Raw genomic sequence first — 16365 nt, forward strand, 5'->3', positions numbered from 1 at the left:
TTGCTTCACACACACTGCGTGTTAAAATGGGACGCATAAAGAGCGTGGTACGCAGGTACAAATCGCGCAGCAGTTGGCGCGCTAAAGAAGCATTTACACATGCATTGCACCAAAATAATTATTCCCATACCTCCAGTTTCCGAGTTCTATTTATTTTGTACTTGAGTTGACGGACTATAACATATAGACATCCTGAAAGATGACAATGGACTTAATAGAGGTAGTAGACTTGAGGACAGCAATGGAGGATGGAAAACTGGGGCAAACCATTATACTGCCCTCCCATAGCAAAAAAACTTGCTTAATTTGAGTGCCGTGGTGTCCAAGCACTGTTAGTTTTGAATTAAGCAAGTAAGCACTCAAATTCACAAGTGCCAAAACAGAAGTATTGTGATTAGGCCTGTTATTGATTGTTCAAAGTATCGATAGTCAGAAAATTCATAGACTTCCGACATGTTGGTACACTCAATGGTAGTATCGATACACAAACAATATGGTACACATGCTTAGATTATCCCAAATTACCGTCTCCCAATTCCAAGCTGAGCAATCATGTCGTCTCAAACCCCTCCAGAAGATCCCCCGAAAGACTTTGCAGTTGTTTTGTTATGGAGGGGGCCTATTCTGTTGTATAATAAACATTGAAGTGTGTCAATATATCAACTGTATCGATATGTCGCATAATTTGCTTCCGATATATCGACTTCCAAAAAACTGTATCGATAACAGGCCTAGTTGTGATTGCCATACCTTGTTTGCTGGACAGTCTGGTGATGGTGACCTGTTGCGTGGTGGTGACAAGCTACAAAAACAAAATTAGTCAACAATTAATCAACTTTGAATCATTTATCAAGGGGATGTAAGGATTCTTATCATCTATGCCTTCTTCTTTTACAAAAGGATGAACAAGAATTATTGTTGTTGCTGTTGCTATTTTGGTATTTTTGCCTTTCAGCAATTTGTCATCCTTTGGCATGTGTAGAAATTTTGAATTTTGAAATTCTGCTTGTGCAGATAACAACGATTAAGCAAGGCATGTTTTTGTAAAGGATGTATAATACATTGTAGTGCTTTTAGGGCAGTTTGTGATCCACAGTCTCATCCCCCCCACTTTTCTCCAAAAAAAGTTGAAATTTTTATACCACTGTAAACTTTTTGGGAATAAGCTTTTGTTTGTGGATATCTACTGAAAAATGTCAAAAAGAGGATGCTAGGATCACAAAATACTCCTTCAAGTTCAACTCACCAAGTATTCAACATGAAGAATTGAGGAAAATATGAAAATAATTAACCAAAGTAATGCTTAGTTAGGCAATGGGTTTGATCTCTTTTTCATTGCATGTATTATGTTAAAGCACTGGGTCTCTTATGCCAGCTATTCCCGCAGCTTCATTACAGAACCCTTGCCTCGGACGCTCTCTTAAATCGCCATGAAAATTCCTCCAAGGTCCAAATCAGTCTTCCACAGAGGATCATTTCTCCCATACACTGAAGGCATTTGGTATGCCCAAACAGTACACATAGCTTCAAACCAAGATTTGCAGAGCTTCAGGAGGTTAATAGCTATCTAGGCGCCAACCCCGTCAGCATTACCTAATCAGATAACTGCTGTTAAATGCCTTGACATAAAATATATTAAAAAATTGTGCCAATATAATTCACCTGTCATGTCTTGAGCTGGATGACGACGATTCTGACATCTTTTTGGCCTTCAGACGTGAAGAGCCTGCAAATAGAGAATTAGACAATTTAATGGTTTCCAAAGTTATGCATCTTTGTGGTAAACAACTGAATGCTAGCAACTCCAAATGCATCATTATCAACTTAACTCCAGAGTATTTAAAGACCGAATTTCAAAGGAAACAGAAAAGGCAGACATTTCCGATCATATCACATATCCATGGTGCCCTAGGTACTGTTGTTCAATGGTAGGCAAAAAGTATTGTATCACTGTACAAACAATATAAGTCTGGAATGCTTATTTGGGAAAACAAATTTTATCTTTCCAAAAGGCCCCAAAAATAGCATGATTCAATGCTTGCATAGATTTTATAATCTAATGTGGAATGCACCCCCGCCCCTCCCCCGCCCCTCCCCGACTTGATCGAAATAAGCGTAAGATGCTCGACATTTTCAAAAATTTCATTCTTATCCACATAATGAATAAAGAATTTAAAGTGTTTTCACACAATTCTAACAACAAATGTTTTTAAAACGCATTTGTCCTATATGTATTTCCATAGGCATTTATCAAACTCCATTTCAAGCGATCACAGCACATATACATGAATAAATTCTAAAAACACAAAAATATGTATACATGATAACATTTTTTTTTTTAATGGAGCAAAAAATTAAAGGTTCGTAACCCGATCGACAGTCTCATCCTCCTTTTTTATTTGTCAAAACTTTTTGTATCGAAAGAAAGTTCACATTTTTTTTCATACACCCTGACCCTAGTGTGGTGTATGAATGCACACCATAGTCATAAGCGGCACATTATAGCTACCCCGATGTGCACACATGCAAGAATACAAATCTGTCAAATATAGTTTCCTGCATACATGACACAAACCAGAGGAAACAAAAGGAATATTTCCTTTGTTTGATTATATATCTCAAAATCAATATTTGCGAGTTCCAACTGATTTTGCTCGATCACATCACATGTGCACGTAATATGACCTACCTCTTGTCGGTGGCCTAGATTCTGCCTCTAAGCTATCTTCAAACTGCTCTGTTGATTCACGCGACATCTGCACTTGGTTGTCGATTGGCTGGGATACAAATACAAGAATATGTTGAAGTTAATTTCATCATTAAGATTGAGAAAACAAAGCTCTAAAAAATTCAACTTTTACAGTGGCATGATGGCCTGTATCCACAAAAAATTTATAAATGCCAAATATATGCAAGATATTTCCCAAAAATATATGCAAGCAAGGCATTAGCCAGAGGGGTGTCCAAATGGTTAAAAATACCTTATTCTACAAAATCAGGGTGTTCACTTCCTATTCAATCCATCATAAAAATCAAAATTTTAGGGTGTCCAAATTGAAAACAAGGTGTCCAAATGACACCTGGACACCTCTCTGGCTAATGCCTTGTATGCAAGTAAAAATCAAACCCCACAATGAATTCCTGATTGCAGACATTTGCTAAACTATGAGTGCTGCAATATTGCAACCTGAAATGGCTGTTTCTAGTCACAGCTATTCCAGTTGAAAACCATACACCCCCGTGGAAGGCATAACCTTTAATCTTCCAGACAAGGTGTCAATTTTAAATGGGGTTACCTGAATGGGTAGACTTCCCATTTGAAATGTACACCTCCTGTGTGGGAGATTTTAGATCATATCTTCCATGGATTTCAACTAAACAGTCCGGGTGATAAAATAAGAATCCAACAAATAAAGCCTACCACCCAAACGATAAAAGCAGTAGATAGCTTTCTACCAGAGAAGATTTATAAGCAGTCCAATAACATCCTGGTGCTTGAGAACCAGTCTAGAAATCGCAGAGTTTCACACCACTCTTCACTGTTGATTCACGTTCGAAAGTCTCAAGATTTCAAACATTCAAAATATGTCCAAAACTTCAATAAGCATTTTGATATGATCCCTGAAATTACATTGATGCCATGTTCAAGTGAGGTCTTTTTTTAAAACTATTGACCCACATTTGAAATGAGGAATAAAAGTCTGAAAGTACAAGAAAAAACAAGAAAAACAACAATACACTGGGATCAGCTCGTAATAGGCAAGAATTATTTGTTTTTTGATACTGAGCGAGTCAATAAAGTTACGCCCGCATATAATCACAAAAGCGTGCATCAGTCGCACAATACACAAAGAGCAGTTTGCGTGGGTGCACCCAGCTGTGTGTGCACCATTCTACATCAATCCATGATGTCATGAGTCTCACTTATTACAAGCTGATCAGAGTACTATTTCTCAAGTACCCAGACATTTCACTAGTATTATGGGACCGCCTATTATCTTTTCTGGCTTTCTCAGGCATGAAAACTGGTCTTGGGGGAAAAAAACACCTAAACCTGGGTTTTTTTTACCATGTGATTCAAAAATAGGCTGAAAAACACTGAAAACAATAACAAAAAATGCTGAAATCAGCTAAAAAGCTGAAAATTTTCATGCTTGCTTTCTACAGAAGTCCATGGCTTGAGAAGAGATCAATTGTACCTACTACCAAGTCTAATTAAACAAATGAAAATTGTGGTTGATCCAGTTGCAGAATGTTTACGTTAGGTAGAACATAAGCAGCAGATATCTTACAAGCCCCACAATGCATTTCTTCCGTCCTGATTTACTATTCATTCATCGACTCATGTTGCACTAAATAGAAAATCAGTACAGGGAAGAAATGCATTGTGGGAAGTGTACGATACTTCCTCTGGTGCATCATGGGGCAGTAAATCTCACTGACGAGGAAGAATGTTACAGGTTGATTGGCACTTACCTCTCCAGTAGAACTTTCCCTTATTCGACTTCTGCAAACAAAACAAAAGAAGTCGGAAAACAAGCAAAGAAAAACATCATCAGACACACTGAAAAATATAATTTTTTAATACACCATTAGGCGACGAAAAACAAACCTTATGAACTGACAGATTTTTGAAGTAGGGTTTGGTTAAAGATTGAATTTGAAAGAACATTCTTGTGTTGAAAATGATAGTCTGTCCACATAGAAGTACAAACCAAATCTGTGGCATCGGGGGTCGATGCTTTGCGTCACACGAATTGCGTGTAAAAAAAGTGATGCGTAAAGAGCGTGGTGCGCACGGCAAGTACAAATTGCGCAGCAGTTGGCGCGCCAAAGCATTATTTACACACATTGCACTGAATGTTTATTCTCATACTTCCAGTTTCCGAGGTCTATTTACTTTGTACTTCTATGTGGACACACTGTAGAAGTTATGATTTATGCTTTATCTGGACCTTCCAAGATTGACAGCCCTTTTAGAGCATCCAGAATCAAGATAGATTGGATGAAATATAAAGATACCAGTCTGATTTTGATGATGATTCGCAGAAGTCAATCATTAATCCTCAACAATACAAATGTATGCATACTTACAGTCGCACCTATTATTCTTAAGTACTCCAGTGTTAAGTTTGAATCCTAGGTGTGGGTATTGAAATCATAATTTGTGAAAATAAGTCGGAAGTCAGAAATATTGGTTTGAGATAAGCCAACGATGGAGGTATTTCCTTGTTTCCTATTGTTTTGGACGCTATTTTTAACTGAATGTACAAAAAGTTCTTGCAGATAATTTGTTAGCAAAATACCATCAAATTTGAATTACGTTTTCAACAGTGTTCTTTGGAGCAGTGTAATACACATAATCATGCATAACTCACAAACGCAAAATCAGAATTTTGGGAATAAGCTTTTTTTTATGGATAAGAAGCGGATGCTCGGATCACAAAATACTCCTTCAAACAAATTAAAGCTAGACCAAACTAAACCCTCTATGTACACATCACATACCTTGTTGTTCTCCTTATTTGAGTCGTAGAATCCACCACTTTCCTTGGTGCTCTTGATTCCGAATCCGGTGGCTTGAACTCCGGAGTCCCTTGTTGTTGCTCCTCTTCCTTGTCACTTGAAAGAATCTCCATAACCGGTGGCGCTCCTGCGATGCGACTTGTACGTTTCATGCTCGCCCGTGTCGAGCGTGTCACAGTACGCATGGACTGCCTGATGGATGACCTGCGTCCAAGCACAGAGTGCCTCTTAGATTTGCTAGTGTTCACAGACGGTCTGTTGCTACGACGCGTTGAGTATCGGACACTCGTCCGACTTCGAGTCGATCTGCTTGAGCTGCTGGCTACCGACACATTATTGAGGCTGTCTTCCTCCATACTTTCATTTTCTGTTTCATTCTGTGCTTCCTCTTTCTCTTCTTCACTTTCTTCTGGTTCTTGTTGAGGTTCCTCCTCCTCAGTCTTCTGCTCTACCACGGCTTCTTCTTGCGATGATTCCAAATCTTCAGCTGCTGCGAGTGGCGCAACTTTCTCCGGACTTGGCTCTGCATTTTCTTGCACTAATTCGACCGATGCAACATTGTCAGAATCATCGTCAGTATCTGTATCAGCTTGAATACTTTCTACAACTTGATCAGGGCTGCTTATATCCTTTTCACTTTCATCCGATTCCTTGCTAACTTGGTCTACTTCTTGGTCTTCCTTATCTTCTGTTGCAATTGGAGGGAAAAATTTGGCTGGTGTGGTCCTAACTGCTTCAGTCTGAGTCTCCTTATCGGGAGTTTCTGGTACCATGACACCGGTGCTCTCTTCCATTTCATTGCCCTCTTCCCCAGCTTTTCTTCTCTTCGGCGACTGGAACTCGTCTTCTGAACTGTGATCTTGGATGATTTGCTCGTGTACATTTATGAGTCTCTTGACATGATCGACAAATTTGTTGCCTTTCGCTTTATTTCGAGTGCTCCTTTGTTCAGCCCCTTTCACATTTGAAACACTTTCCACAGATTCCTTGCTTTGGGTAGGGCTTTCTGGTTTAGCCATGTCCCCATTTGTCGTGCTACCAGGAGATGACCGAGTTTCAATTCCAGAATCGGCCACCACAACTGGCTCTGGTTCTGCCTTTTTCTTCTTCGCTGGTCTACCACGCTTCGGTCTGCTGCTTTGTGAGGTGTCGCTTGCAGTGCTCTCGTCTTCCGTGCACGATTCATCGGTTGTTGCTACCTTTCGTTTCTGCGCAGCTAACATGCTTCTTGTTGTTCTCCTCGTGGTACGCTTGCTGGCTCTAGGTGGTGCACGCTTTCCTCTTGTACGTTTTGGTTTTTCATCTCCTTCCGATTCCTGGCTGACTTGAACCGTGGGTTGTGCTGTTTCCACACTGGCAGCCGTATCCGTTTCATCGGTTTCTGTTGTGGTTTCTAGCTGAATTTCTTGGAGAGGTTTGACCGTTGCAGACTCTTGCTTGGTTGACGCCGCGATGGGTGAGCTTCTCTTGTTTCTGAAATAAATCATTATGAAAGAAAACAACAAATTTATTTACAAATCACATGCTTTTTTATAATATGGTTATATGGCCATGTACCAAAATTTAGACATACCCCCCGGTATCACAATAATGTTATTATCGTCTACCGTGATAAATTTTCATTATTGCGATCGCGATAATAGTTTGACAGGCCTCAATATTTTGATGGTAAAAATGTATCTCCAAATAACAGTCACTTACGATGACTCGATGCCGAGTCTTGCATGCACGTTGCGTTGTTCACTTGTTACTTTCTCCATCGAAATTGGGCCATTTCTTTCATGAATGTTTTCTAAGCTTCCTTTATTATCGCTATTATCGAGATAAATTTGGTAGGTTGATTATCGCTGACCTGCCAACCTACCTAAGTCAGAATGAGGGACATTGAGACCAAAACCTTGTACATGTAGTCATGTACACAAACCAGGTACCAACAAATACCAACAAAGACTTACAAGGTGTGCAATACTTTCAGAATCAGGGAAGGTTTTGCAGGTCTGAATTTATCACAATAGAGAGAATGCTATAGCAAATTTTACAAAGACATTTTCATCATTTTCTGCTGTTCTTACATTTAAATTTGCCATCACTGAAATTGTCAGAAAACAGGACTGTCCCTCATTTTCACTTTGGTAAATCCCAAATGAGGGACAGTCCCTCAAAATGAGGGACAGTTGGCAGACTGTCTTATATCGTGATAAATTTGGTAGGTTGAAGGCGATAAACGATATTGAAAAAGTGGCGAAGAACATGCCTAACCCCTTCCAAGTAATGAAATTATTACTACTAACTTATTTTAACCCCATGAGCACTACAGGCAGAATCATCTGCTTCTAAGAACTATTTTGATTGGTTAGAAAAATGGCTATACCATGTTTTGAAAATTGACTGCTCACTTTCATGATGTGCCTTAGGAAAATAATGGGAGTAACACGTATGGATTGGGTCCGAAACACCGCTATCTGCAAAATGCGAGGCGTTGAGTTTTTCCATCTTGGACAGAGTAACCCAGAAGAGGCTGCATAATTTTAGCCGCATCCAAGAGAATACCTCCCTCGTGCCTTCCCAAGATGCCCTTCAAATGCCTCATCCTGGGAGTCAGACCTAGAAGAAGACCATCAAAGAGGTGGACAGACTGCCTGCTAGCTGAGCTGAATGCAAAAGAACCAACCTAAACTCCATAGTAAATGCCAGCCATACAGCAGATGACGGAACAGTTTGAAGGGACATTTTGATGCGGATGTTACCAGTTGGAGTGAACAGCATAGGTCAAGGTAGGTCATACCATGTTTTGAACCAAGTGAGATGTGGTAACAATTACAATGGTAGGTTGAAGGAGATTAAGGTTGGTCTGAACCCTAGAATTATGGAAACTTTCGGGCCTCATAACTTCTAAATCGTTGGTCTCAGGTATATAAAAGTATACATATTTAGAATGACTTGATAAGTGAGGTCAAATTTGGGCCAAAATGCCATTTTTGGCCCAAAATCCCCAAAATAACAAAAATATTCGAAATTCGAAAAAATTAAAAAACGGGTCCTAGATATTTTTATCTAGTTTTTAAAAATTAATAAAAAACAATTTGGCCCAAGAATTTTTTTTTTTTACGAGGCAGGAAAAAGAAGTGGGCCAAAAAACGTGATTTTTGGGATTTTGGGCCAAAAATGGCATTTTGACCCAAATTTGACCTCACAGATGAACTTATCAAGTCTTTGCCATTCTAAATATGTATACTTTTATATACTTTAGACCAACAATTTAGAAGTTATGAGGCCCTAAAGTTTCCATAATTCCAGGGTTCAGACCAACCTTAAGCTAATGATAACATTGCTCAGATATCTAAAAGCTCCATCTAAAATTAAGAAAAATTGATTGGTTTTTGCATCTGATGATGGGTGCAAAACACATATATCCAAAGGGGTAAGTAATGTTTATATCAGAAATGCCACTTGGTGATGTCAAAATTTCCTGAAAAACATTAACAAATCCTGAAAATTCACTTTTCCCTATCCTTTTGCACAGGAAGGGTAAAGCAAAAATTAATAAAATTTCCTGAAATCTGTAAATTTTCTTCGGAATTTCCTGAAATCAGGAAATCTTACATCTATGAAATCATGTTTACCTTTTAGCTCTACCTGCACCCTTGTTCTCTATGTCAGACTCTGTGTGACTCTCCTCAGCACTGGAAACCTCAGCAACTTTCCTCTTCTGTCGTTTCCTTTTGACAGCAGGTGTCTTGGGCAGTAGCTCAATTTCAGTGCTACAAAATAAAGAAAAAATAACATTGTCATGCCAGGAGATACTTTAATCTTGTACATCCAATTGGATGCATCCAGCCGGACAGGCAATTTGTCGGAGCCTGAATAGACTTTAGCTAAATTCTCCACAGGGGAGAGTAAATTCAATTGGAAAAGCCCAATCTTTGCATGTGACGTGTGGATTCTCACAAAACTTTTTTTTCATAATTTAACTTAACTTCAACTTCGTCAATGGGTAACAAATTCTGAAAATCGACCATTAAAAAACCCAGGTGGTTTAACTGGTTTTAAAGAACTTAAAATCATAAAAAAACATTATCAAAATAGAGATAAGGCCCTTCACAATTGATTCCGAGTTAACTGTTCAAGATTTTAAAAATAGGATGAGGTGACATTTAATTATTAATTATCTATTATTTTCTTTATTTAGTATTAGTTATCACAATCAATTATCAAGCCATTTTGACGGGAGTCGGCATGTAATTATTTTATTAATACGCTAACTTTTGCACATAGTATAAGGTGCAGTTATGCTGTTTGTTTATTCATCATTATTGTTGATATGATTCATGTTAGAAAGTAGCAAGTAAAAGTCAATAAAAGGAGAAAGCCAAAATAAAAATAAAATAATTAAATATTCAATTATGGACGCGGGCGGTGAACAGTAATCTAAGAATTTAATGTGAAGAGCCTAAGAAACATCAAAGTAGGCTAAATGCAGATGATTTAGCAAAACAACATTGAATTGTCCATAATTAATAAAAATTCCAAAAAATTGATTGAAATAGGTGTCAGTAATTGCTCTGAAAAAAAATCATGCGATTTTAAATCCCAATTTAAACGAACATGATTTAAATGGAACATCCCTGTTAGCCCCTGTACTGTCTCTTGGACCTGTAGGTTACTAACTAACCTTGTAAAGTGTGCTGAGACTTGTGGATCCACGTCTAGGCGTTATGCCTGCCTGTGCGTAGCGCACTATAAATCACTGCGCTTGTGTGCGTACGTGTTTGCCGACAAACGAGGACACACACAAGATTTTTCACCCTAAACTGTGGACCTACTTCCAACCGAGGACTGTCTTCGGTCTCAAACTGCTGCAAAATACCTCAAATGCATGCTAGATGCTTTAAACGCTATTTGCCTGAAACGGAGGACCACACGTGTAAAAACTACCGTCCGCAGGGGTGATGGCTAAAATTCCGTTTAGTATTATACACACAAAAATCCGCCATTTTAGTCCACGGTTAGGCGATGAAAACATCATACACACGTCCTCGGTTAGATAGCAAAACACAATGTCCACGTTTGGAGGCAAACACAGACAGGTATGTGTGTGTGTGTGTGTCACTGTTGCGTGTGGTATAGAATATTTATGGGGGATCCTTGTCCGAGATATTACAATAAAACATTCTTTTTACATGCATGTTGAAATTCCACATTTTGAAGATTTTATTATTTATCCCAATCCAGAATGTTTTTCACCAGATTTTTTCTTTATTGCAACATTTCCGAAATTAAGATTTACATCCCTGCCATACGCTACCTTGCAAATGTATTCCTAGCTTCCACCAGCACCTCCTCCAGCCATTTCATATGTTCCTCAAAGTGCTCCACAAATGTATCAATCTTCTTGCTGGTAAATATATGAGTGGTGAAGCCATCAAACTTGCTGGAAACGGCGGCCATGTTGGCAGGTTGATAGAAACCCTTACGCAGGCCTGCAAGTATGATGTAGACAAAAATACAAATGTTTCAATTCCAGTTGGAGCCAGGATCTACAAAAATCACATCAATCATGTGTATAAATAAAAAAAACCTTCAAAAGAAATAACTTGTGGCTCAGGGATGTTTTAAAATTTGATTAGAAAGATGAGGCTATGTACCTACATGCAAGGCATTAGCCAGAGAGGTGTCTTGAGGGTGTCCAAAATGGACAAAAATACCTTATTCTACAAAATCAGGGCGTCCACTTCCTATTCACTCCATTATAAAAATGAGAATTTTAGGGTGTCCAAATTGAAAACAGGGCGTCCAAATGACACCCCTCTGGCTAATGCCTTACCTACATGCAAATCCATGCAAATGGTAATCATCAGTTATTTACGGCCCTCATTTTTTTTTAAAAGAGTGACTTTCAAAGGGAATTCTCCCAAAGCCGATTTTTTTTTTATAGTTTTTTAATTTTATAAGTTACCGGTAGTTATAGACCCTAAATTTCTTGTTATTGAAGGTTTTTTAACATGCCCCCTCCCAAAAATATCCGGATTATTTTATTCAAAAATCACAAATTTCTGGCCAGAAATGAGCTGGAAAAGTGGAAATTTGTATTTTAAATCGCATACCGGTATTTAGCGATTTGCAATTGTTATAAATACCATATTTTTGGTAGGAAAACAGTCGGCAACCCGAGATCCAAAATATATCGCGATGGTTTGCAAATGCATGTATCCTCAGTATTCTATCGTATTGTTTTATTTTGAACAATGGCGGCTCGCGATCGGTTGTTCAGTGGTGAGAAGTGAGAACCCGGGTGAGAATTGCTTATTTCTCACCCAGCTAGCCTCGTCAGAGAGGAAATCCTGAATCAAAACTAGGTACAGCAGATGTTATTTTTAAGTGAAAAATAATTCTATTTGGTTTCAAATTCAAGTTTGAGATAGTTTCGTTCAGAAATTGGTGCTCCGGATGAGCTTCTGAGCATTGTGAGTCTTCAAAAGTCTGCTACGGCGGATGGCCCTAGACCCCGCTCGCTAGTCGCTACGCTAGATCTCGGCGCTAGATTTTTTTTTTAAATGTTTAAACGGTTAGTGCATGAGTGATTTTCCTAAACCGACATGACGGATACCGGTAGTGTATTTTACGGTCGGTTAAACGTGAAACATGTAAACATGTAAACGTAGACACCCTTAGTGCTATGATAAAAGGTTTTCAGTTTTGGCTTTCTTTACTCAACAAGGGCTAGTTTATAAAATGATGCAGTTTGATGGCAAATTTGAATTCACCTAGCATACCTAGTTTTTGACTCAAAAAAACAATTATCGGAAAAGCAAGAAACATACCTTCAATTCATAAAATCAGCATCACTTCCATCACATAAAAAGATGATCAGATGAGTGGAAAGTGGCAAAGAATTTGTGAAATGAGGGAATTAAAAAAAACATTGCAGTCATTTGTTTTCAAGTTTTGAATTATTGCATCAGGCAGTAAAATACTGTCAAGCGCGCTTGAAAATGCTTGATACGTGAGCGTAAATCACCATCAAAACGAGCGTACATCAAGCGCTTAAAGTGCTACGCGAAAGTTTTTGAGTCACCGGTTTTGCATTCAGCTCTAGCTTTACGTCACATGCTCACAAAAATTGTGATAAAAACATGGGAAAAAATACGGTTTTACTTTGTTCGACAAAATAAAACAAATTTGTGTAAGCTAAGCCTAAGAACTTGTTTAACCTTGATGCAAAAGTTTAATTTGTAATTTTAACCTTATGAAAACTTAAAAAGATCAGGATCGGCTTCATTTTCATCATGAACATGATCATGCATGCATGTTAATGATGTTTGCCCTAGCTCGAGATACTCTAGCTAAAATACAGGTTTACATTTACTATCTTACATTATCTTGCTGTATTTTAGCTAGACCTCCAAACGACAAGCTTCCGGGTTTTTTTTGGAGAACAATACTGTTACGTAAGATGAAGAAGAAACCCGCCTCGGAGCCCGCCCTTCTAATTATTTCATTGTACTTATTGCAATTTGCCGTCCACACATTACGTAATCAACACAAAGCTTTTGTGAGGATTAGTGAGTGGATAAGAAATTGACAGTGGAGGATACGAAGGACACGCCAATTGTTAGTTGTCAATCATGAATTGCTGCAACGTATTAATATTTTACTGCATGGCATTCCGCAAACACCAAGACAAATTTTGCCGTATTTTTCCAAAGATCATCTCATATGAAGTAAGCTGAATGCGATCTGTACTTTTGTAACATTCCGATCGCTTTTGATCACCTATTATCGGCGAATTTGCTTGAAAACATGTGAGTTCATGTTGTGTGTACAGTGTAAACATAATGAGCATAGGCCTAGACACAAAGGCTTAGCTTATATGTTTTTAAAGTGTGAATAGTGTGTTTAATTTCGTGCAATAATGACTGAGTTATACATGTACTTGCAGAATTCTCCAGCTTTTTGCTGTTTTTAATATATAGTTCTTTTGTGTATAAGTTGTTTTTGTATTTTACTTGTTTTATAATAGTATTTGCTTAAGGTTATGTGTATTTTGTAATTAAGGTATTTTAAGGGGGTACTACACCCCTGGCCAATTTTGTGCCTATTTTTGCATTTTTCTCAAAGATTATAGCGCATTGATGAGAAGTAAGATACCGTATGTATATTATAGGGGCAAGGACTACAACCACTGCACTGAAAATTCAGCAACTCAAAGCAAGTAGTTATGGATTTATTGATCAAAACTGGTTTTCCCTCATTTTTGACTGTAACTCCACAACTGTTGTCTGTGCTGAAATAAAATTTACATTGCAGTAGTTGTAGTCCTTGCCCCTATAATATACATATCTTACTTGTCACCAATGCGCTATGATTTTTGAGAAAAATGCAAAAATAGGCATAAATTGACAGGTGTAGTAATTTCTATAAGGCTTTTCATAAAAAAATTTGTAAAGCGCACTGTGACGCTCCGTGAAGTGCGCTTAATAAAAGTGTGTTATTATTATTATTAAATGAAATTACGATGCAATACAATGCAATTTGAATGCGCAGCAGATCTATAGACCTTTTTCTCAGACGTCACCAATCAATCGATATTGGGGTCCAGCATTCGAGGCATCAGCACCCAAACGCAAATACCGCGCCGGCGCGCGCGATCAACTTCGCGCCACTCTAGGCATCCTGCGCGGAATTGCCAGCTCGCAGTACGCGTTTAGTTCTTACGGTGTAAAAAGTAAACAAAATTGTGAAACAAAACAAAGATTGAATTTTAAATAGCATCACGGTTTTTCCGTATCTTTTTGTATTTTATGGCATCAAAACTAACTGGAACAAAGGTAACTAGTATACAGTTCCCGTTTAAACAATTATTTTTATGGAAGTTAAGGGTGTACTACACCCTTGTGGTCAATTTGTGACTATTTTTGCATTTTTCTCAAAAAATAATTACACCCTGGTAACAAAAGTTATGTATATTATTGGGGCAAGGAATCCGATTACTACACTGAAATTTTGGTGACTCAAGACAAACGGTTTAGTATATATGATAGGAAATGAGGTACATCCTAGCGGTACCTTATTTCTTATCATAAATAACGATCCGCTTGTCATGCTTGTCTTGGGTCACTGAAATTCCAGTGTAGTAATTGGATTCCTTGCCCCAATAATATACATAACTTTTGTTACCACTGTGTTATTAGTTTTTGGGAAAAATGCAAAAATATACACAAATTTATCGAGGGGTGTAGTACCCCCTTAAAGGAGTATTTCGTGATCCTAGCATCCTCAATTTTTCATTAGATATCCACGAAAAAAAACCTATTCCCAAAATTTCAGTTGATTCCGATTTTGCGTTCGCGAGTTGTGCATGATTATGTGTATTACACTGCTCCATAGACATGATAGACAATGCATTGTAATTTCGTTCAAAATTCAAATTTCATGATATCTTTGCTAAACGAATTAATCTGCAAGAAATATTTTGTACATTTAAGGCCATGCGTTTTGAACTGAACACTCAAAAAGGGTGGTGGTGTCACACTTTTCGCCATGATCGTTTTGTTTTTTGAGCATATCTTTGAAAGTAAAGAAGCTATGGCAATAAATTTGGAAGCAAATGAAAGCTAATATATTAATGATGAACTATGGAAAGTTACATGAAGGTAACTTGAACAGAAGCAGAATGGCATTCAATCCACTGACCCAAGTCAGGGGTGGTGGAGGCAGCGGCTCATGAGGCAGCGGCTCACTATGTGCAAACTCAATGGGAATTTTCATTTTTGGTGCCGCGCAGTGCAAAAATGTTGAAATTTTCTTTAAAAACTAGTTTATATCAATAAATTTGGTATCAAAAGAAAGCTGACATTGTTATCTGAACTTTTATTCTGTAAAATAGTTGAAACAATAAACTGTCTTGAGCTAATGATAGGGGCAAGTGCTTTGAACTCAACATCTAAAATGGGTGAATGGCATCACATTTTTCACTGTGGTCATTAGTTTTTTTAATGTATCATTGGAATAAAAATAGATTTGATAGTAAATTTGGTATCAAATGACAGCTAAAACACCATTATTAATTGTGGAAAGGTGTCAGTAAGATATCTTGAACATCTATAGAATGGGACTCAATCCAATTGGCCAAGGCAGGGTGGTGGAGGTAGCGGGCACTCTGCACAAAACTGTAAGCCAAGTTTTCATTTTGGGAGCTTCGTAGTCGGTGTGCAAATATGTTGCTTTTTTCCTTAAAAATGAGGGTTTATCAATAAATTTGGTATCAAAAGAAAGCTGACATTATTATCCACACTTGTATTTTGTACAAAGTTAAAATAGTTAGCTGCTTTAGGGTATATGATAGGCCAATGTCCTCCAAGACAATAAGAAAAATTAATTCTATTTTGGTCACTTTTTGAAGGGTTGTATAATTTTACAAAAGTGATAACCCCCATACATTTATATATTGCAGGAAAGACCTTGCTATGATCTATTAGAAAATGACATAAAATAAGATGCAGGGGTAAACACAGAAATGTTAATGACATTATACCCCTGCACCACTGTCAGTTGATGTTTTGTCTCATTTACATAAATGTAGCATTTGAACCTTACATCTGACAGTATTTCTGAGTCTCTTGTTGGATTCCTTGTTCAATTTCCTTTCAGAAAATGTATACTTTTATCATGCTGGGGGGTATGGTTTGAAAAATATGGTCATTTGAGGGTGAAAGAGTGTCGCGAATTTCAAAAATCAGTGTGTGACGAAAAGTCGGCGAGGTTAAAACGCATGGCCATAAACATTATCATGATTATGTACAGGGTTCGAAAATTTGGTTGTCCGGTTGCCCGGGACAA

At 37.9% G+C, this 16365-nt stretch overlaps 1 protein-coding gene across 2 annotated transcripts in view; it reads right to left on the reverse strand.

Moving 5' to 3' along the window:
- Positions 1-16365, reverse strand: part of LOC140139810 (uncharacterized) — a 28685-nt gene that overhangs the window by 11356 nt on the left and 964 nt on the right. For both annotated transcript variants that reach the window (XM_072161545.1, XM_072161544.1), the window contains exons 2-8: positions 10832-11006; positions 9150-9287; positions 5509-6999; positions 4477-4507; positions 2690-2777; positions 1663-1726; positions 751-802 (exon numbers count right to left, since the gene is read on the reverse strand). In XM_072161545.1, coding sequence (XP_072017646.1) covers positions 751-802; positions 1663-1726; positions 2690-2777; positions 4477-4507; positions 5509-6999; positions 9150-9287; positions 10832-10974 — 2007 coding nt within the window. In that variant the 5' untranslated portion in view covers positions 10975-11006. The remainder of the gene's footprint in view (positions 1-750; positions 803-1662; positions 1727-2689; positions 2778-4476; positions 4508-5508; positions 7000-9149; positions 9288-10831; positions 11007-16365) is intronic.

This window comes from Amphiura filiformis, chromosome 18 (genome assembly GCF_039555335.1).
Source record: "Amphiura filiformis chromosome 18, Afil_fr2py, whole genome shotgun sequence".
NCBI classification, from domain to species: domain Eukaryota; kingdom Metazoa; phylum Echinodermata; class Ophiuroidea; order Amphilepidida; family Amphiuridae; genus Amphiura; species Amphiura filiformis.